General features: G+C 32.0%; 1 protein-coding gene across 5 annotated transcripts in view; it reads left to right on the top strand.

The window, feature by feature from the left end:
- LOC145276856 (uncharacterized) overlaps positions 1 to 22,829 on the top strand; it is a 252,348-nt gene that overhangs the window by 112,214 nt on the left and 117,305 nt on the right. For all 5 annotated transcript variants that reach the window (XM_080128248.1, XM_080128247.1, XM_080128249.1 and 2 more), the window contains 7 exons: positions 12,307 to 12,426; positions 13,743 to 13,883; positions 14,491 to 14,732; positions 14,842 to 15,090; positions 19,692 to 19,825; positions 20,108 to 20,235; positions 20,484 to 20,570. In XM_080128248.1, coding sequence (XP_079984374.1) covers positions 12,307 to 12,426; positions 13,743 to 13,883; positions 14,491 to 14,732; positions 14,842 to 15,090; positions 19,692 to 19,825; positions 20,108 to 20,235; positions 20,484 to 20,570 — 1,101 coding nt within the window. The remainder of the gene's footprint in view (positions 1 to 12,306; positions 12,427 to 13,742; positions 13,884 to 14,490; positions 14,733 to 14,841; positions 15,091 to 19,691; positions 19,826 to 20,107; positions 20,236 to 20,483; positions 20,571 to 22,829) is intronic.

Here is a 22,829-nt window from a genome sequence, read left to right as displayed (position 1 = left end):
GAGAACCGATCAGTCGCCTCACAACTTCTTAAAAATTTTTATATCACGTCTAAATGATAATATCTACGACTTAACAACGGTGGTCGCCTCTCTATTTAATTTGCCTGACTTTAAAACGTTAAATATGCGGCATTTTCTGATTGGCACGTGTTGCTTTCGTTTTTCGGTATAAAAAAAGCGAAAGTCGATTGGAATCACTGGCTCACGTCCAGTGGTCTCTAGGAAGCGATGTAACGTTTGGTCAATGTCATCTTCATCATAACAGACGATTTCTTTCATTTCGAGACGAGACACTCCCCCTAATAAACAGGGAGCTGGTTTTCCCCAAAGTTAGGTAAAAACAAACAAACCGGGTTATTGACCTCATTAAAAACTGTTCCACAGAAAATCTTAACTGCTGAATAGCTATTGCTTACGCTCGCTGCATGTGCATTAAGTTTTTTTGTATTAAAAAAAAAAAAAAAAGAAGCCAACAGACCCGCTGTAAATAAAACACTGTCCCACACTTAAAGTTCACGTCATTAACTTGTCAAAAACGGGCACCTGCCAGGTCGCACATTTTTTTTTTTTTCACACTTTACTATTTTCCAACTGCGCATCAAGGCTTCGTTGTTTGTTTTTGTTTTTTTTTAAACAACCAACGATTTTTCTTTGCATTTACCCAAAAACATACACACCCACAAACACCCGGGCAACGCTGGGTACCCCCTGCTAGTCTATTATATAAAGGGCAAAATGGGCACGTGCACGAGTGTATGTCCATGAAAAGCTTTTTGCATCGGGCTTCTCGCGTCAGTCAGATTCCGCAAAAAGTTTTTACATACTTCCCAGATCGTAATATCTCACATTTGCAAACGGATATTGTCTCTTTTTTTTTTCGATTGAGTTAAACAAAATTCCCACCATGCCGTCATCTCCAGTGTTTGTCTTTTTTGTATAAATAAAGCAAAACTATTTGAACGCAAACACCTGGCCTTTGGGCTGGGTATTATCTGTTCTGTAATTGGTCCTTGGTCAATGTAGGAGAAACCTTTCATATTGAGACAATTACTATTTATTTGGATACTACTAGAGTGCCCCCCTTTTGGGGGAACTGGTTTTCCCTCCACATTACACTTATTTGCTTTCGTGGGAGGTTTCTGCAAGTCATCTTTTGTTTTTGAGTGCCTACGTTAAATTTGAACACTTTAGACTCTCGGTTGCGTCATGGAGTAGCGGTAAGACGTCAAATTTTCTTTCACCTTTCTGCCTTCGTGTCACAGGTTCAAGCCTGCCTGCCTACTACCATTTTTTTGCTCAACACACGCCTCCAAACATCCAGGCAACACCGGGCACCCAGGCTAGTATATATATGAAGGAAGTTAATATTTTGTAAATTAGAATTTATAACATTTATTATTCAAAACAAAGGCAACAGGTTAAAAACAATGATTTCCTTATTCTATGGAGTTTCAAAGAATGGTTAGATAATTAAAATCCAATGAAATCCAAATTATATAGACAGCTTCTATGCTACAGAACTTCTCATGCAAGAATTATAAATCTGTATGATTTGGAATTCTTCAAATATACAGATGGACATTTCGCTATTGGATTTACGGATAATAATATCAAATCTATGCTTACCATTCATTTTCCGACCATCCCCACTGTTTTTGGATCTTGTTACTGGCCTATATGTGAACTTCAGGTTGAATATTTTTGTTTATCTATATATTTTTATATTATCTTTAAACATTACTTCTCTCATACTCTGAAGTTTTCAAATTATGTGCTAACCAGCAAAGTTGTAGCTAATCGATATAAATGTTATTTTGCAAACTGTTTTTCTTCTGAAGATGAGAGCCATTCTTTAAAACTCCATAGAATAAGGAAATAATCATTTTTAATCTGTAACCCTTTTGAATGTAAATTTTGTAAATTTTAATTTCCTTCATATACCAATGCTCTATCTCGAATATTGAGTATTTTCATCTGAGATTAGGATTATCCTATATTAGTATGTATTCTTTTAATTTTCCAAAATTCTACATTTTGTAGACTTGAATTTCTGAACTGATATATATCTATATATATAATTTATTTTTTTTGTGTATTGATATTCATATTAAAAACCCTTTTTTTCTATTTATTGTAAAAGAAAATGCAACTTTGTTATATACAGGTCATCGAATTGCATTTATCTGCAAAAGATCTAGTTAATTTGCATATTCTTTTAATAAATTAATTCCCTATTAGTTTTTTCAGTTTTCTTATGCGATGATCATCTTTAGTTAACTATTACGTGTAATTATATTCATGCAGATATTCTACATGATCATACTTGCGTAATATTTGCGTAAAAAGGTAAACACAAACATCTTTCTATATATATATTTATGTATTAAACAACATATTTGTTTAAAAAATTTTGCCTACCAATCCTCTGTCAGTTTTTGGTCTACAGACATGAAACTTAATATATAGGGTATTTGAACCCATGTGAAACTTTATATTTGGGTTTTAGCTGTAGAAAATCGGTGCAAAAGTGAAAATTAAAAAAATGAAATTTGCCAGGTAACGGTCAACCGATGGCATTATGAATATGCATGCATAACATAATATCTATTAGTTCCTGTTTTAATTTTTAACATTGCAGCAAACATGTCTTCATAGCTCAGGCATTAACATCAAAGGAAAAAGTAAATCGTAAGCTAAACGTTTTGGTTTCGATTCTCAGTGGTGGCACACTAGTCTAAGTTTTTAAATCATTACTATATATTGGGTCCAATATAATCTATATATCTATAAAAGTGAAAATGTCTGTCTGTGTGTGTACACTTCCCTACCAAATAACTCTGTCAATTTTCAGTCTACAGACTCGAGATTTGATATAAGGGGTATTGAGATTTGGGAAAATCTTTTTATATGGTTTTTGGACAGAAATTTGGCTGTTAAGGGTTCAATGATTTCACCTTTGAGAATTCTACCAAACTCCGCCAATTTTGGGTCTAAACACTTGAAATTTTAGGTATAGGTTACTTGGACATAGATCTAACTTTATAAGTTGATTTGAGCCCAAAACAATAAATGCTAAAGGGTCATAATTGGGGTCAAAGTTTTTTTTTTAAATTGACCTCTGCAGTCTCTACCAAAAAATGCAGCCAATTTTTGGTCTAAACAATTGAAATTTTACATAAAGTGTATTCAGACATAGGGCAAGCTTTTTAATTGTTTTTTTTTTTTTGCTAAAAATTTGGCTTCCAAGGGGTCAAAGATGAAAAGATTTTACCTTTGCAGTCTCTAGCAAACTACTTAACCAATTTTGGGTCTAAACATTTGAAATTTTACATAAAGGGTATTCAGACATGCAGCAAGCTTTTTAATCAGTTTTTGGACGAAAATTTGACTGGCAAGAGGTCAAAGTTTACAGGGTTGACCTTTGCAGACTCTACCAAACTCCTCCACCAAATTTGGGTCTAAACACTTGAAATTTTAGATGTAGAATACTTGAACATGGATCAAACATTTTAATTCAATTTTAGCCCAAAGCAAATGTTAAGAGGTCAAAATTGGGGTCGAAGTTAAAAAATTGATGTCTGCGGTCTCTACCAACTTTTCTCTATGGTAGTTAAGAAAGCCTACTATATAGAAAGGCATTACCACTTTAAAAAATTTTTTTTTATTCACACTTTTTAATATATACATATGCATATAAAGTTATGAACAGTTAATTAAACTATCATATTTAAGCATATTTTACAACCGGGCAATGCCAGGTGGCCTGCTAGTGTGTGTGTGTGTATATATATATATATATATATATATATATATATATATATATATATATATATATATATATATATATTTTTTCTCTTCTCAACAAACACATCCAAATATCCGGGCAACGCCGGGCTGAAATGCTAGTATATATTATTATAATAATAATAATAATAATAATAATAATAATACTAGGTATTTTAGAACAGAAATGCATAATTAAAATTAAAAATGGCTTTAGTTTCACATGCTCACCTTTTCAAGGTAAAAATAAAAATTTATTTTATTTGTTTTTTTTTTCTTTAAGATTTGAACAAAATTAAAAAATGGTTTCTTTTTTACAGGCTCAAATTTTAAGATCTAAATGACTTTTCTGTTTTTATTTCACATGCTATATATATATATATATATATATATATATATATATATATAGATAGATAGATATAGTAATTTATAAAATATATATGGCGATTAAGCTACACTGAATATTCCGCGTTTCATCCACTCTAGGACTCTTCAGGCTTATGCGCCTATATATATATATATATATATATATATAAATTGGTCAGATTTTGATAGTTCTTGAATTGTAAGCCATATTTAATTTCAGAAGAGTTTCCAATGGGTACCTATTCTATACAAGTCCTGGAAATAAAGAATTTTCAGTGGATAGCTGTTCTGGACTATAATTTTGCAGATCCTTGTGTTGACAAGAAAATTATGTGCTGGAATGCTAAAAGATTCAATTTTTATTGAGCAATTCTGGTTTCTGATTGGGTGATAGCAGAATATGGTTCAATTTGATTCGTTTGTTTCTATCGGCAAAATTGATAAATAGAATCTTCAAAATTTTAGGGATCATACCCCTATATTATATCAAAAATATTGCACCCCCCCACATACACTATTTTTATATAATGGAAGGTTCTTTCAGTTCATGTTTAATTCTGTTAAAAAATATATTTATATATGTAAAACAAAGCAAGTATTAGCATGTGAAATAAAAACAGAAAAGTCATTTAGATCTTAAAATTTGAGCCTGTAAAAAAGAAACCATTTTTTAATTTTGTTCAAATCTTATAGAAAAAAAAAAAAAAAAAATAAATTTTTATTTTTACCTTGAAAAGGTGAGCATGTGAAACTAAAGCCATTTTTAATTTTAATTATGCATTTCTGTTTTAAAATACCTAGTATTATTATTATTATTATAATATATACTAGCATTTCAGCCCGGCCTTGCCCGGATATTTGGATGTATCTGTTGAGAAGAGAAAAAAAAAAAAAGTGGTAGTAGGAAGGCAGGCTAGAACCCGTACCGCAAGGGAGGAAAAGAATGGGAAAAAACCTGATGTCTATGCTGTTACAACCACCGCCAAACCGGAAGTAACATTTTTAAAAATTAAGGCTAGACAATCGAAAGGAGAGGATGACTTTCAAAAATATCGACAAAAAAAAAAAAAAAAGCCCCTTACCCTCCCCCCCCAAATATGTTACCATGACATAGGCTGACATAATCGGTGGGTTTGTGACAGTATTTTGTATAGTTTTTTAGTTTTAACTCACTTTCTCAAACTTAACGTAATCAACAGTGTCCGCCACTATTTGTATCTTTCAAATACACCAATAAACACTGTTTTTCGAGACGACTAAACGTTACATTAAATGAAAAGGGTTTGTATTACTAAACACAGATACAAAGAAGTTGTCAAAAAATAAATATATAACAAATAAATTTTATCAAAGGCAAGAAAAGTAAATGTTCTACCTAACTGGATAACATTGTAGTGTTTTTATGTAATGTATAATGTTTAATCGGTTCAAAAACATGCAGTGTTTATCAGTATATTTGAAAAATATAAATGGCGGCAGACGGTATCGAACGCGTTAAGTTTGGGGAAATGAGTTTAAACTAAAAAACTATACAAAATACTGTTAGGAACTCACTCAATATATGTTACTGTGACGTAGGCTGACATATAATCAGTGGTTTTAAACTTTTGCTCGATACAGATGACGACTTCTGGTTTGAGGATATTTGTACAACTAAACGGCAAATCTGCCCCCAAAATCCGGTATTATTTTACTTTAAGGCCCGTCTCATGTTCATATATAACGAAATATTTTATTGTAGATTTCAGTGTACTAAAAAGGAATCTGCAAACAGTTTTTTTTTTTTTTATTTATTTTTTTTTACATAGGCATCACCACATTATCAAGGCCAAGAGGCCACTCAAGGATAAGGGTTAAAGAGTGTACAGTAGAAATTGGACAATATAGTAATCATTAGTAATGAAAATTTGGTAAATTTGATAACTTATATGGAACGGCTCATCAAGAACTTATTTACGTTAGACTTGAAGACAACCACATTGTAGTCAGCCGGAAATCAGGAAAACGGAAGACAATTCCACAGGCGTGCAGTTCTAAGAAAGAAGCTTTGTTCATGGAATCTACATTTAGGTTTAGGCACAGATAAAGAGTGGGGGAAATTATTGATAGTGTTTACAGCTAGACGAGTGTTTCTTGTGAAAGTTTGGCAAGGGGGGACCATAGATTGAAGCTCAGTCGAACACTTTCCATGAAAATAACGATACATCAGAGACAAACTTGCAACATCTCTTCTGTGAGATAGAGGTTTCAAGGAAGAGAAAAGGACATCTCCTACGAGGCTACGAAGTCTATTTTGAACTCTATCAAGGCAGGCCAAGTCCTTTCTAGCAGCTCCTGCTCAGATGTGGCAACAGTACTCCATCCTTGGACGTACCTGGCTCTTATATAGATAGAGAATAGCATCAGCAGTGAGATATCTACCGGATCGATAGAAAGATCCCACCATTTTTCCAGCGGCCTTGGCAACAGTTTTGATGTACGTGTTCCATTTAAGATCAGGAGTAATGGTCAAGCCAAGAAGCTTGTCAAAACTTGAGGCCTCCTGAAGACGAGAGTCATTCATTTCAATCGATGCCAGATGTGGATCAGAATGTTGATGATGTAAAGAGAGAAGCTTGGTTTTAGATGCATTAAAAGTAACCAGCCAATCCTTACCCCATTGTACTACGTGCTCAAGATCAGATGAGAGAGAATTGGAGAAAACTTGGTCGTTTACTGTCTTAGATGTGCTACCATAAAAAATGTTAGTGTCATCAGCATAAATGTCTACAAATGATGTAAGGATGTGATTTGGAAGATCATTAATGTAGATCAGGAAAAGAGTTGGGCCCAGGATGGACCCCTGAGGGACACCGGCATTAATACTGTGAGCTTCTGATTTTTGCCCCTCAACTACTACTCTTATGAACCTATCAGAAAGAAATGATTTAATAATTGAGAAGACATTTCCAGCAATACCATAGCTAGAGATCTTATGAAGTAAACCTTTATGCCATACCCTATCAAAGGCCTTAGATATGTCAAGAGCAATTGCCCTAGAAAGGTTGCCTCCGTCGAGAGATTTGCTAATCCTATGAGATATAACTGTAAGCACATCTGCTGTAGATCTAGCAGAACGGAAACCATATTGAGTGTCACTAAGAAGGTTATTTTTGTTGAGATGGTTGATTACTTCTGTATTTAACACAGATTCCAGCAACTTACTCATGACGCACAGGAGACTTATTGGCCTGTACTGAGAGGGGGATGAGCGATCACCTGAATTCTTAAATACAAGGCATACTGATGAAATTTTCCAGGGAGATGGGAAACTATTCTCCTTAAGACAACGTTTAAACAGTTTTGTAAGTATGGGCGCTAGTTCAGATTGAAGTTTTTTGAGTACTATAATTGGAATACCGTCAGGGCCAGTTGCTTTACTGGAATCAAGGTTTTTGATTAGCTTGGCAACAGATATACGTATAGCGTGTTTTCTGATACAGGAGGAAATATTGGGGGCAGCCTTGATCGCAAAGGGTAGAATTAGCTGCAAAGTTCATGACAAAGAGTTTGGCTTTGTCTGATGCTGACGAGATTACCTCAGGTCCATTGATAATAGTTGGGATGGAGCACACACTTCTGTTCAGGATTCTGTTTGCTATTTGCCAAAACTGGTGGGAACCAAGCCACTGCTCAGCTACTTTGGACTTAACAGATTGAGCATACAACTCTCTTGCATTCTTTATTACTTTCTTACAATGGTTGCTGGCAGTCCTGAAAGCGGCTTTAGTTTCCATACATCTATTACGTTGGAAACAGTGGAAAAAGTGATTTCTGTGCGCAATGGCAGCAGCACATTCTGGAGAGAACCATGGCTGGCTGTTAGGTTTTTGCTGAAACTTTTTCGAGGGTATGAAACGGTCAATACCTACAATTAACCATTCCGTCAGGTCTAATACTATAGAGGACACATCCTTTTTAAACATGGAATGCAGAGGTAGATCAGATATAAATGTACGGAAGCTATCCCAGTCAGCCTTAGTGTATCGATATACTGTACGATGGAGAGGTACGTCTGGGGACTTATTACATTTCATTTTCCGCCGCAAAAAGAAAGTTTTCATAATATGAAGAAATTACTTTTTCGAAAAGTGGGTGATCACTTTTCAATGTTAATTCAACTTAGAATGAGCACCCACTTTCTGACCACCTGTGAGAGGGGCATTTTTCTGTGTTTCTTGGCTAAAAAGTTTTTTGTTTGATTTCTTTTGCATGGTAATAACCCCTGGACTCTGGGACTATTTCCCATTTCACAGCCGTAGCCTTCATTTATGCTATGCGCGAGCATAAACGAAAGCTGTTTAGCCAATAAACATGGGAAAAAATCCCCCCCCTCTTTTAGGTGGCTAGAAAGTGGGTGCTTATTTTAAGTTAAATTTACATCGAAAAGTGATCGTCTACTTTTCGAAAAAGTAATTTCTTCATATCATAAAAATTTTTTTTTTTGCGACAGAAACGGTTTGCAGATTCGTTTTTAGCACACCGAAATCTTTAAAAAAAATTTTTTGTTATATACTAACGTGAGACGCACGGCCTTTTTTATGGAAAATTTTATCAAAAATCCAGGAGAAAATAGTTTTCAATAAAAACAGCTAATGAATTTGATAGAAAAAAAATGGATGCTATTTAAAAAAAATTTTCTGTGTTTCTTGGCTAAAAAGTTTTTTGTTTGATTTCTTTTGCATTTTGCAATTTAAACAGGTAATTTTAAAGCATTTTCCAAGGGTAGAAAGAAAGTCGCCCCCCCCCTCCCAAAAAATATCATGGCCACAAAGTGGGTGATCATTTTACTTAAAATTATTATGGAAAAGTGATCCTCCACATTTTTAAACTAACATTTCTTTATAGCTTGGAAACGACTTGTTTGCCTTAATTATAAACGTTATTTTCGTTTTCAGTGGCCCCGAAAACCTATAAAAGTGGTAATTTTAAAAGAATTTTCGAGGGTGGATAAATTCTTCATATTTACCTTTTTTTTTTTTTTTTGTCCCCCAATAACATAAGAAATTAAGAATTAGACAAATTTATTTTAGGTAGGCTTTTAAAAATAAAAAAATTAAGATAAGCAAATGGTGCTAGTGCTAAGCAAATGATCCGCGCATTTTTTAAATTGTATTTCCAAGTTTAGTTAAAGTTTTATTCAATTGTAAGGTTAAAGTACAAAATATATATATATATATATAATTTAAAAAAATAGGGATTTTTTTTTTTTTTACCCATCTATTAATTAGATAGTTAAATGTTGTAATTCGAAAGTCGTCAACCACGTGAAAGGCTCATTTCTACCGGAAATGAAATATGGCGGACAGTCTCGCAGTTACGAAAAATATTTTTATTTTATTTAATATATTTTTATAATTTGCGGTCTTAACGATCTTAATTTATTTTAATAACATGCAAACATTCCTTGACTTTACACATGAATGTTCTGAAAATTTCAATTAAATGTAGAAATATGGTTTTATGGACTTTGAGCGAACCAAGAATTACATTTATATATATATAGATATACATGTAATATTAAATAAATTTTTTTTAAGTAAAATCAAAATGAAACAAAAAGAGAAAATAGGAAAGACTTGTCTCATTTTCAGTATATTAGAAAGAGAGTATTGTGCACAAAATAAAAGTAAAAAGGCCAAGTTTAATTTATGCGCACCTTTGAAATAAGCATGTAAATAAATATTTGTAAAAAGAAATTCAAAGAAAATGTTTTCAAAAAAGTGATTTTAAAAAAAAATAAAATTTTTTTTTTTTTTTTTTTTTTTTTTCAGTAAAAGTTTTAAACATTTGTTATGCATTAGTATTTTAAGTTAAATGAATGCAGTTTAACGTCTTGTTCAGGACATTTTTTGTTTCTTAATATATATCTATATATCTAGGCTTGTGAAAAGTTATTTAAAGTCAAATTCTGACAAGTTTAGAGGCAAAATGTTTCAATTTTATTTTTGTTGCATGTTTTATCGACGATATTTTGTTCTGATGCTACGTAATTTACAATAATAAATTCCTTTTTATTTGATTTCTTATGAAGTTATATTTAATGTCTATATGCTTTGGTGAATTATTGTGTTCTGTGCTAAGACTATGCTGGCTTAATTAGATTATCACAATTACTACGGAAATTTCAGTTAATTCTGGTTCTAAAATAATCTTTAGAATAGCTTTTAGGTATAGCGCTTCTCGTGCAGAATGGGTAAGTGCTATAAATTTTGCTTCACACATAGACAGACATACAATCTGCTGCTTTTTAGATTTCCATGAAATAATAAGCCCATTTTTTGATAATCTAAAACAATATCCAGTTATACTTTTCCGACCTTCATCGCTTCCCCAATCTGAATCTGAAAACCTAATTTTAGGAGATTTGTTGATTTTCTAAATTCTAAATGCTGTTCCTTAGTTCTTTTTAAATAATGAAGGACTTGTTTAGCTCTGTTTAAATCCTTCATTGTTGGTCTTGATAATTTTTGTGATAGTTTTGTTACTGTATAACATGTCAGATCTCGTAGCAGTCAGTATCTTCCTATTTTCTCTCAGTGTAGTTTGTCAATTATTTCAGATTCTGCACCTGTATTTTTATTGATATCATTTTTGACTGGTGTAGAGTGTTTCTTGCATTCTTACATTCCAAATTATAATAGGATTTTATTAATGTACTTCAATTGAACTATTTTAATAATTCCTTTTTCATGAGTAAATTGTATGCTCAGAAACCTATCTTGCCAAGATCGAGCATTCGGAATTTTTTATTTAATCTGTTTTCAACATCAGTTAACAATTATGTGACAATTTGATGCAATTAAAATGTCATTGACCCATAAAACTAAAATCAGTAATTTATTCTATGTTTAAAATTTTGACAGTTGGTAAAAAAAGAACCTATATTTTCAAACCAATAGTGTCTTGGCAGTGCAGCTTCAGTTTTGCTGCTTCAGTTGTCTCCCACTAATCATTAATGAAGGGAGTTAAATCTCTGCAAATTACGGTGTACAAACATTTGTTTCTCAAACAATTCAGTTTATCTTGTACTAGTGGGGGGGGCATTGCCTGGGTGTTTGAAGGTGTGTGTGGCTTTGGGTAAATCAAAACTCTGTAGGAGGGGGGTGGGGTAAAATAAAAAAAAAGTTTTGGTAGGGTAAGTATGAGGATCAAACCCGAACCCTTGAGACAAAGTTGGAAATTAAAGTGTTAAAAAAAAAACGTGTGACGTTAACCATTGGGCCACTACGAAATACTAACGGAAACACGTTTAAATTTATTTAAGTATTAAAAACAGAATTGACACGTGGCCGCAATAAAAGTTAACTCTGCTGCTTCTATTTGACCTCATTAACGAGGTCAAAGAGAAGTAGCAGACTTAACTTTTGCTGCGGACAGCTTTTGGGTTTGTTTACCCAACTTCAGCTAGTTGTTTCCCCAAGATGTTGGGGAGGGGGAAACCAGCTCCCCATTGTCCAGATTGAATAGCAATTGTCTGATATAAGGAGTTTGGCCCCACATTGATCAAAGCTGATTGCTTTCTGGACATTTTGGCAAAAGCCGAGAACACGACCCGTTTGAATTTAGCTTCACTGTGTTTATACTAAAAAGCAGGACAAACGGGACAGAGCGAAATAGCGCAAATCTCATAAAGGTTGACATAAATACGGCGACCCGCATTTCCAAATTCTAGATATTATTATCTAGGGGGTATATAAACACTTCTAAGCGATAGGCCCCCCCCTCCCCCGGGAGCGTCGGCGAAAAAAGCCTTTGTGAGACATACATGAAATGATCACACACATTTTGCCTTTTATATATATAGATTCCTTGTTTTATGAACAATAACTGTTTGTAAATCACAATTTGCATAATTTTAACTCCCTTCATATATTGATGCCCTATCTTGAATATTGAGCATTTTTATCAAGATTGGATTAATCTATTAGTATTCATATTTCCTTTTTAATATATATATATATATATATATATATATGAGAGAGAGACAGGGTGAAGACATCTGCTTTTCTACCCACAAATTAAATTTATTTCTAAATATTTTTCTATAAGATATATTTCTTAGAAATGATATTAGCATTTATTACTATCTTAAATGATTTCTTTTTCTGTTTGCAGGTATGGTCAGTTCAGCAACTGCTGGTGGTTTAGTGATTCCTGTATCATATTCAACATCATTAAATCCTTTATCTATGGTGACTAGTCTGTCTACAACACCACTTCTTTCAGTTGGCAGCGGTGAGAAAAATTATACTATAAATGGAATTTTGATGAAACCTTTGTATAAAATAATTCTAGTACTTTTATTAAATTATTATTAAAATAAAGTTTCACATAATTCAGGAAATTTTCAGTGTTATTAACACTTTTGAAATTTTTTTACTTTGACTTTCACTAGTGAAAATGATTTAATGTTACTTTAATTGAATTAACCTGTAAGCATGTGTGGGTTTAGAGAAATTGTATGAAAGTGGTGGTTTTGCTTGTGTTTAAAAGATGAACGTTAGTTTAAATAGCTTGTGGTAGAACTTTTTAAGCTTATTTGAGGAATTTTGTATAGAATAACCATATTGTTTTTCATTTTCTTTTTTTTTAATAGTTTAACTAAAAGGTATTTAGTGTATCATTATAATTACTACAAATTTATTTAACTTTTCTAACAATGCTAAAACATGTAATTTCTTAGCAGTATTTAGTTTTGAAATAATTGCAACTACCAGAACCTCAAGAATTTTATTAATTGTTTAAACTGCACTGATTGTTTATCAGTTATAGTTAGCTAACAAACTTCATAATTCTGGAATAGGTGCTACCAGAAGCAGTGACAAGACAAGTCACTTCCTTTGCTTTTATTTTTTTCTTGCACCTATATCTCCCCTGTGCATATTTATTTTTTAATGTTTATCCGATCATGCTTTTTTTATTTAATAATCATTGAAAAGTTGCTTTGAAATTAAGAATTATTGAAATTAGTTTGTTTGTTTGTTTTCTTTTTTTTTTCTTTTTTTTTCTAAAGAATTATTAGAACACTTTTTGCACTCTTTGAAAAATTATTGAAAACACTTTTAAAATTTTTTAAAACTGTTTTGGAAATATTATGTATTGGGTACATTTTTTTATGATGTTTGAAATTTTGTTATTTTGATTTCAATAATTTTATTTTTATATTTCCATAAACATTTATTTATAAATTCAAATAAAAAAAAGTTATTTTTAAAATTAAAAAAATAAAACATTTTTATTATTTCATAAACATATTTCTTATAATATTTCCAATAAAATAAAAACTTATTTTTTAATTTTGTTATTAAAAGTGCAGATAAAGACTAATTGTGTTATTTTTATTTCTATAATTTTAATTTTTATTGTATATTTTTCAATGTCTTTTTCTTATATTTTATTTCAATAAATCGCTTCACAATAGAAATACTGGAGAACAAATGAAAGAACTGATTTGCCTTGTCACTGCTTCCTGTAGGAGCCACGCTGGATGTTAGGAACCTAGTAATTTTTTAGGCTATTTATTTTGATGGTATTTTTGATTTCTCTCTTAGGTCCACCACCTCACAGTACCCCACCTGCTCAGTTAGATGCTAATGGAGGTTTACTTCCCAATGCAAATTTGCCACCTCCATTATTACAAATGTCTACTGGAATGAGCCAATATGCTGCTACCACAAATGACCCTTTTCTTGGTAAGAACATTGTTTCTCTTTTCCATTTTCTCTAAAAATATTCAGGTAAAACTTAGAAAAATTATTCGTTTTTTTTTTATATTATTAAAAATATCACAAAATTTTCATTATATTCATTTTATGTTTAAATAGGATTTTTATTATTTCAAAAAAAAATTTTTTTCTTTTTTAAATTTTATACTAGTTGTCCCTGTCTGGCATTTGTCAAAAGTAAATTGAATGCTGTTATAAAAATACACATTGAATAGCAAATATAAAGTCACTAAAAAATGGCTGACTTATTTTCTAAGAAACCGGGGAACATTCTAGCAGATTTAATATAATTTTTATTTTTTAGTATTTTTTTATAAATGACATAATTATGATTCACAAAGCAATTCATTGAAATAGCTGAATTGTCTGAAAATAAACTGAAATACATTATGCTGGATCTACAAAAATCAGTAAATCATTTATATGAAAAATTGTTTTTAAATATAATTTTAATATCACTAAGTAATTCATTAAAATGGCTGCCTTTGGAATTTTCTCTTTAGAAAAAAGGGAAAATTCCGATATGTTTGATGTTTTTCTCTCTCTAATAAATTATTTGAAAATATTTTTGCAGCTAATACTAATTTAGGGGCTGGTCAACCAACACAAATGATAGTTGGACAACAGTCTTTGACACCTGTTGGAATGTCCATGGCAGCTGGCACCCATCAAATAGCCCCTCAGTTTGCTTCTCCAGTACCAAACTCAATTGCCCCACCTATAAATACATTACAACCAGCAGGAGTTCAATTTATTTCACAACAGCATATTCCTGGAGCTGGACAACCACCACCACCACCACCTTATTATGGTCAGGTGAGGAATCAGTTCCAGAATCAAAATATCTTTATTTTTTCGATGTTCAGAAATATGATATGGAATTTATTTTATATCTTTATCTATTTGATTTTATTTCTACTTTAAGTTTACTGCTACTGCCAATTTACCCATGAGTTTACCTGCAACAACAACATACACTGTGACTCCCACCACCTATGCTATAGCAACTTCAGGGTATGCGTATAACATCGGACCACATAAAGACGATGGTGGACAGCCACCACCACCACCACCCTCGCATTCTCCTGTGCCTCCTCCACAACACCCACCAAAACGGAGATTCACAGAAGAAAAACAAGAGGATAAAGTTCCAGAAAACTTATTGGGTTATCAGGTGAATTATTTTGATTTTTTTCACTGTTTTCTTTTTTTTTTTCTTTAATACATTTCTTTTTATTTTGCTTTTCACTAAACATTTAAACATTTTCATTACAACTGTATATTATGATCCAGTGAATTGACATGAGAAAGTGATTGAGATGAGAAAAGAACAACATACTTTTTGACTCTTAATCACCCCAAACAAGACACATTACCACTGGCATATAAGTGGTTACTATTCAGGACTAAATATACAGGAACACTATGTAGGGAGTTGAGTAGCAAGATATCTGTTCACATTACATTTAAACTTCTGCATTCAGTCAAGAAAACAGAGAGGAAATTCCAAAGTCTAGCAGTTCAAGGGTAAAATATTAAAATAGAAAGTTTTCATGCATCTACAGTGAAGAGATGGGATTTTGCTGCTTGTCGGGTTAGTCAGGGTATTTACATTGAGGGAACAAATTCAATTAAAATATTTGTAAAACAGGCACAGGGAAGAAACATTGCAGCAATAGAACAGAGATTTGATTTTAGTTGACAAAGTGAGACTAGATTAGAATCGACGTTAAGATGATCCTGGTGGAAAAAATAACTTGTGTATTCAAAGCAAAGTAACATTGTTTGGCAAATCTATAGACAAGTTAAGCAAAAATAAATAGGACATCTAGCAGAATTAGCAATAACCGAAATGGGGAGAAATAAAGAGCTTACCTCAGAGATATCTGTTGTGTTGTGGGCTGAGCGGAAGAGAGAGTTCCAAGATGGCGTCCATGGGTTGTTATTGGTGTTGACCCCATGTAATTCTCGCAGAATCATGTCTGCTCTCGCGCGGTTATGCAAATATATAATTCCCGGCTGCTATAAAGGTAGGTCACTGGGAAGCTGTCAGGGAGTGTTCTGCAGATTGTGTGTAGGTGGTTCTGGCGGTTGGATTGTTCTTTGTGACGAACCACGTATCTGCGAGAGGTGAGTTTTTTTGTTTTTTTTGTCTCCTCCTCCTCCTTTCTTTACGGTTATTGCAGCCAAAAAATCCCTCTCTTCTAGAGGTGGGCGGTGTAGGGCGAAACTGACTATTTCCTATCTTTGTCCTGATTTTTGTTTACTACATTTTGCTACAGTCAACAGAAGTTCTAATTTTCTAAATATTTGAAATTTCCTTTTCAATAGTAGATTCAACACGGTCTAATAGATAGCCATTGTTACAGATGATCTTTCTAATGAATTTAATTTTATCATCCAGGCTGGTCTTGAAACAAATCATTAAGACCCTATGGGTAAGAGTCTTAATTGAACCAAACTTTTGTGAGATGAATGTTTTTATTCCACAAAAAATGTTTAAATATTTTTAAGACCAGTTTCTCAGCAGAATTTATTCGTAGATTAAATTTTCTACTCCAGATTCAAAGTAAAATAAGGACAGTTGAAGCTAACAAGATCTTTCTCCATTTTCCGAGTATATTCCTCTTTTATTTTGTTTAAAATAAAAAGAATAAGTCTACATCATGGACAAAGAATTTGATGATGCTTTGATCGCTAATTTTCTTATCAAAACTTATTACCTAGCACGACTCAATAAAAAATATCATGAGTTATGGAGTAAATGTATAGACAAAATAAGGTTTCTTTGTGTTGGATTAATTCATGTACGTGGTATTTTCAGGTTAACATTAAAACAAAAACACAAAACAAATTGCAACATTTAATATTTGGTTGTTGATCAACCTCTGAAATTATTCAGATTGTCACCAAATTGTCTTCCTGTCAGTTGTTCCTATCTTTTCACATGATTTGAACTTCTACATTTCTCCTACAATTTTGAACGTGAAGAAATACTTAATTAATTTGAAGTCTTTTTTGTTCAATTAGCAAAATTCATTGTGATATCCAACTCTAAGGTTAGTGACCTTAAAACAAAATTTAATGGCTTTGCTTATTCTTACACTGGTGTACCTGTTTTGTTTTGCAAAGTGATAATTTTCAAACCTAAATGGTTAGTTATCACAAAACTTGATAAAGGCTAAGGGATTGTCATATTTGATCATCAAGATTATGTTGTACCACACAAAATGTTTTTTTTAAATATGTATGTATGTATGTATGTATGTGTGTGTGTGCATATATATATATATATATATATATATATATATATATATAAACCAATATGATGAAAAGTATACTGGACATAAATTTAGATTTGTAGAAAACCCCAATTTTTGTATCTGGGAAATGGTTTTTTTTCTTAGTCCCATTGCTTAAACAGATTCTTAAATAATTCCACTTTGTAAAATCATAGACTACTTAAGAAGGTTCCAAAGAGAGATTTTTGACATTTTTGGTAATAGACACATCTAGCTGGCAGCAAACCTTGAGAGAGACCTGGAAATAGCCGTTAATACTAATAGGTTTACGATAAGGTTTATGCAGAATTACATCGAGGGCATTGCCAGGGCCGCTGCAAGGAAGGTGGGCTCTCTCTACCGTGCTAGAAAACTTCTAACACCCGAAAGTATCCTGTACCTCTATAAGGCCACTATTCGCCCATGTATGGAGTATTGCTGTCATATTTGGGCCGGTGCATCGGCTACTAGTCTCTCGCTCCTTGACAGGGTTCAAAAGAGAGTCGCAAATCTGATAGGCCCTAAACTGGCATCTAAACTTCAGCCTCTGTCCCATCGTCGAAACGTTGCATCCCTCTACCTGTTCTACAAGTATTATAATGGTGAATGCTCTGAAGAACTGCAAGCACTTGTGCCCCCACGACGTGAACACCCTCGACAGACCCGACAAGCTTCAAAATCCCACCCCCACACTGTAGAGATCCCTAGATGTAAAAGATCTTTCTACTCCAGTAGTTTCTTCCCCAGAACTGCTAGACTTTGGAATTCCATTCCAGGTCACTGCTTCCCCAACTGTACTGACATGCATAAGTTCAAGTGCAATGTGAACCAACATCTCGCTGCCCTAATCCCTACATAGTACCCCAGTAGATGTTTCCCCTGATAGTAGCTCCCTACACCAAAGTGGCAATGTGCCTTGTTTGGGGTGAAAATGTAATAAAAAAAAAAAAAAGAAAAAAAAAAGAATTTTAAATTTTTGATTTCAAATGATGTATTTTCAAATAAGTTTTTGTTATAATACCTTTACTATATATATTATTTTAAAGAGCGTTTTTTATTCTATCTAATCGTTCAAAATACAATCGTTTTAAAACAATTGTCTTCTTTTCAGAGCATTGAATACAAGATTAAAGAAAAAGCAAATTCACACAATTTTCTTCTTTTAATTCAAGCTAGGCTGAAAAGCTGCTGAAACAGCTCACAATATTAACAAAGTGTTTGGTCCAGGAACTACTACTGAATGCACAGCACAATAGCGTTTTAAGAAATTTTGTGACAAGAGTCTTGAAAATGATGAGCATAGTGGATGGCCATCAGATGTTGACAATGATCAGTTAAGATCAAATTAGTCGAAGCCAATCCACACATACATGTTCACGAACTTGCTTCTGAATTAGACTTAATGTATACAACGATTTCCAACCACTTGAGAGAGATTGGAAAGACAAAAAACTTGATAAATGGGTGCCTAACAAATTATCGACAACCAGAAAAAACACTGTTATGAAGCGTCATCTCTTTTACGCAGCAAGAACAATCAGTTTCTCAACTAGGTTGTGACTTGCGATGAAAAGTGGGTTCTTTACGACAATCAGTGATGCTCAAATAAGTGGTTAGATGCTGATGAAGCTCCAAATCACTTCCCGGAGCCAGAGTTACACCAAAAGAAGGTCATGCTGACTATTTGATGATCTGCGACTGGTCTCATCCATTATAGCTTTTTTTGAAAACCATTACAGTGGCGAAGTACTGTCGTCAAATGGATGAAATGTATCAGAAACTTCGACAACACCCAATTCTCCTCTACAAGAATGCCCGACCGCACGTTGCTTAACTAACCTTGCAGAAGTTTAACGGACTGGGCTATGGAACTTTGCTTCATCCGCCATACTCTCCAGACTTCTTGCCCACCGACTACCATTTTTTCAAGCAACTCGACAACTTCAAAAACCTAAGTGATATCAAAAATGCCTTCATTGCCACCAAAACGCAAGATTTTTACATTACTGGCAAATTACACTTGTTTTGCGTTGGCAAAAGTGTGTTGATTCTGATGGTGCTTATTTCGATCAATAAATTTTTGTTTGAGCCGAAATATGTTTATCTGAATTTAAAAGTTAAAAACAGCAAGAATTTTCTTGTCGACCTGATATATCACTGTTTTAAATGTTATTTTATGCTGCTTTCTTTTGATTGGGTTGTTTTCATAAATGATATAAAAACAAATGTTTTCTTGGTAAAAATGAACTATAGTTTTTTAAACTACGAATACAATGATATTGTTATATTTTAAATCATTTTTTTGTATGAAGGTTTTTTAAATTTTGAAAAATTCTTAACATTTGAAGTTATTGTTTACAATACTAACTTCAAATGTTAAGAATTTTTCAAAATTTAAAAAACCTTCATACAAAAAAATGATTTAAAATATAACAATATCATTTTATTTTTTTATAAGTGAAAACTTTAAATGAAAATTTTTTTTTTATTTTAGCATGGCCCACCACATTTGGCCAACCTGATTGCTTCTGGTCCCCCTCCTCCATCTGTTAGCAGCCAACAACAACAACAATGTCCAGTTTCACAACCAGTTGTCACGGTAACAACTCAAGGTTATGAAGACTTCAGGTATTCTGAAGGACTTTTTATACTTTTTAAATGAATATTTATCTATCACAAAATTCATTGGAAATGCAAAAAAAAAAAAAAGAAAGAGAAATGCTGTTATTTATTTAATAAGAGATAGTTTGAAACATTTCAATAAAATATTTTTTATTTAAGTTGATTATATTAGAAACAGACTTTAATGTGAATTTTTTTTAGAAAAAATGTATTGAAAGTTAACATTTACGATGCATGTTCCATAAAAAAATATTGCTTTTATATGAAAATCAATTAAATCTATTTCAGGACTCCGGGGTTTCCAAATCCACCTCCTGTGAACCAGTCAGCATTTGTGACACCACCACCTCCACCTCCTCCATCTCCAGAAAGATCAGAAGTTGATAAGCATTTGATGCCACCTCCACCACCACCTGGTAATTAAAAAAAAATTTTTTTTGTTTTTAATGTCTCATTTAAAAACCCCTTTTGTTGGGTTATCAGATGATTAAGTGTTGAATAAAATCATTTTACTTGTATACGATTTTAGTTATATTTTAGATATATTAATATAAATTATGAATAGTTAATATCTTTAATAACACTTTTTATTCATTTCTGAATAGTGCCACAGATTTCTTTTAAAAGGTTTTGATTGATTGAATGAAAATTAATTTGATTCTAGGAAGCAAACGAGGTGTTCAACATCAGTCTGGCTCTGAATCTCAAGACCAACGCAAGAAAATGAAAGGTGCTCTCGGTAGTGTTGCAGGTATCACAAATATTGTTTTCTTATGCTTTTTAAATCTTGTTTCAATTACTTCAAGCATACTATGAAATATGTTTTTTAAAAATGATCTTTTTATCTATATTGAAACATTTTTTTATCTAAATTAAATTTAAAAATCTGCAATTTTATTGTACCTAATTTTGTTTTCTCATTTTTTTTTTTGTTTGAAAGAAATCTATCAAATTCAAAATTTTACTGTTGGGCTTTTGTTGGCATTGTATGGTTATAGAAATTAAGCAAAGTTCAACATCTATCAAGGGGTTTCATTAAAAAATATTCTTTCATCCTAACAATAAAAAATTTGGTAAAACATACATTCAAAATTTAAACTTCCAATTTCCTCCATTTATTTTTTAAAATTTTGATTTGAAAACAAATCATCTCTGTAAACACGTTTACACGCCATTATTAGTGAAAAATTGATGTTGTGCACTTGGATCACAAAAATTTGCTTTTCATAACAATTTAGATTTTCATTCAAGTATAAGAGAAGTTATATATATATCATTCAACCACGGTAGTGGTTGAATATATGCTTAAGTCCAAAATTGAATGACTCGAGACATATTCAAACCCCCACCACTAATTCCATTCGCAACCAAATTTCAAACAGGTTATATAGTTGGAAAGAACACCTCATTATCTACATTTTGAAAAAAAATTTTTCGAAAATTTGTTCAGTAGAAAAAAAGTTACAACAAAATATGTGGGTTCACAAATGGGAGAGTAAGTACATAAGTGACTAACGCTTTTTTTATTTTGCATAACTTTTTTTGTATATAAATATTTTTTACTGCGATTTTGCCAATATGACATGTTAGCGTAACGGTTAGAGTACCGGGGGTTGGTGGAAAGATTTTAGGTTCAATCCCGTGTATCGTTTTTTTTTATAATTAAAAACCAAACTTTTTTTTTAATAACTATTTTTTTTAACTCTCCTTATGATTTTATAGCAAAAAAATGGTGAATTCATCGATTAAAAAATATTAGTGAATTCTATCATATACATATTCTTTGAATGAACTCAAATTTTTCGTTATCACATTTGATGAAAATGTAGTCCCATTTTGGCAATGCGTCTGACCAATGATGCTTTTGAACCCGCGACCAGCACTGCGATGTCATCAGCAGAAGCCTGGGCATAAATATTCCTATTTTTAAACTCCTTTAAAAGAGGATTCAGCATACAGTTCCATAGTAAAGGTGATAAAATCCCACTTTGGGGTTTTCATTTAACTACTTCCCTTTTAACAGTTGCCCTCAGTAGTTCTACTTGAACTGTTCTGTGCCTCACCATATACTCAATCCATCGGATGAGTACTGGTGGCACATTGAGTTCTCGTAGCGACTTGAACATACTACTGAAGGGTATGTTGTCAAAAGCTCCAACGATATCTAAAAAGACACCGAGTGCCATCTTCTTTTTTGTTAGTTTACGCTCTATACAGATCACAAATTCATGAACCGCAGTCTCAGTAGAGACCCTGGCTCGGAACTACTGTGATTGAATGATAAATATTGCATAAATGTGTTTAAGAGCTAATTTTTTTTTTTGACAATCATTAATAAATATTATAAATTTATATATTAATACAATAGCCATGCCTGGAAAAATCATGGATTATATGGAAAAATGCGCGCATGAAAAGTAATATTCTTAAGATTTTATTAAACCTGGAAAAGTAAAGGACAAGAAATTCAACCTGGAAAAGTAAAGAACAAGATATTCTAGTAAAGTAAAAAATAAGAATTTTTTAGACTTAAAATATTGCAGCTAAAAAAAAAATTTGAATATTGATAAATATGTTATTTATTATTTGCATATGTTGTTGTTTATTGTTGAGTTAGAAAGAATTAAATGATCCTAATTATGATATAATAACATTATTAATTTTTATGTAAATTATAAAATTATTAATTCCATCTACTAACTAACTAACTAATGAATTAATTTTAATCAAACAATTTTCACTACATAAATATATGCAAATAATAGGGGGGAAATAAGTTCAATCCAGCGACTGACACCCTTTCTAACACAATATGTATATGTATATATATATCTATATATATATGTATATATATGTGTATATATATGTATATATATATATATGTATATGTATATATATGTATATATATATATGTATATATATATGTATATGTATATATATATATATGTATATATATATGTATATGTATATATATATATGTATATATATATGTATATATATATATATGTGT

Source organism: Euprymna scolopes, chromosome 5 (assembly GCF_053919585.1).
Source record: "Euprymna scolopes isolate OS-2025 chromosome 5, ASM5391958v1, whole genome shotgun sequence".
In the NCBI taxonomy this organism is placed as follows: domain Eukaryota; kingdom Metazoa; phylum Mollusca; class Cephalopoda; order Sepiida; family Sepiolidae; genus Euprymna; species Euprymna scolopes.
The sequence above is the reverse complement of the archived record's forward strand: the minus strand, read 5'-3'. Positions and strand labels throughout refer to the sequence as shown.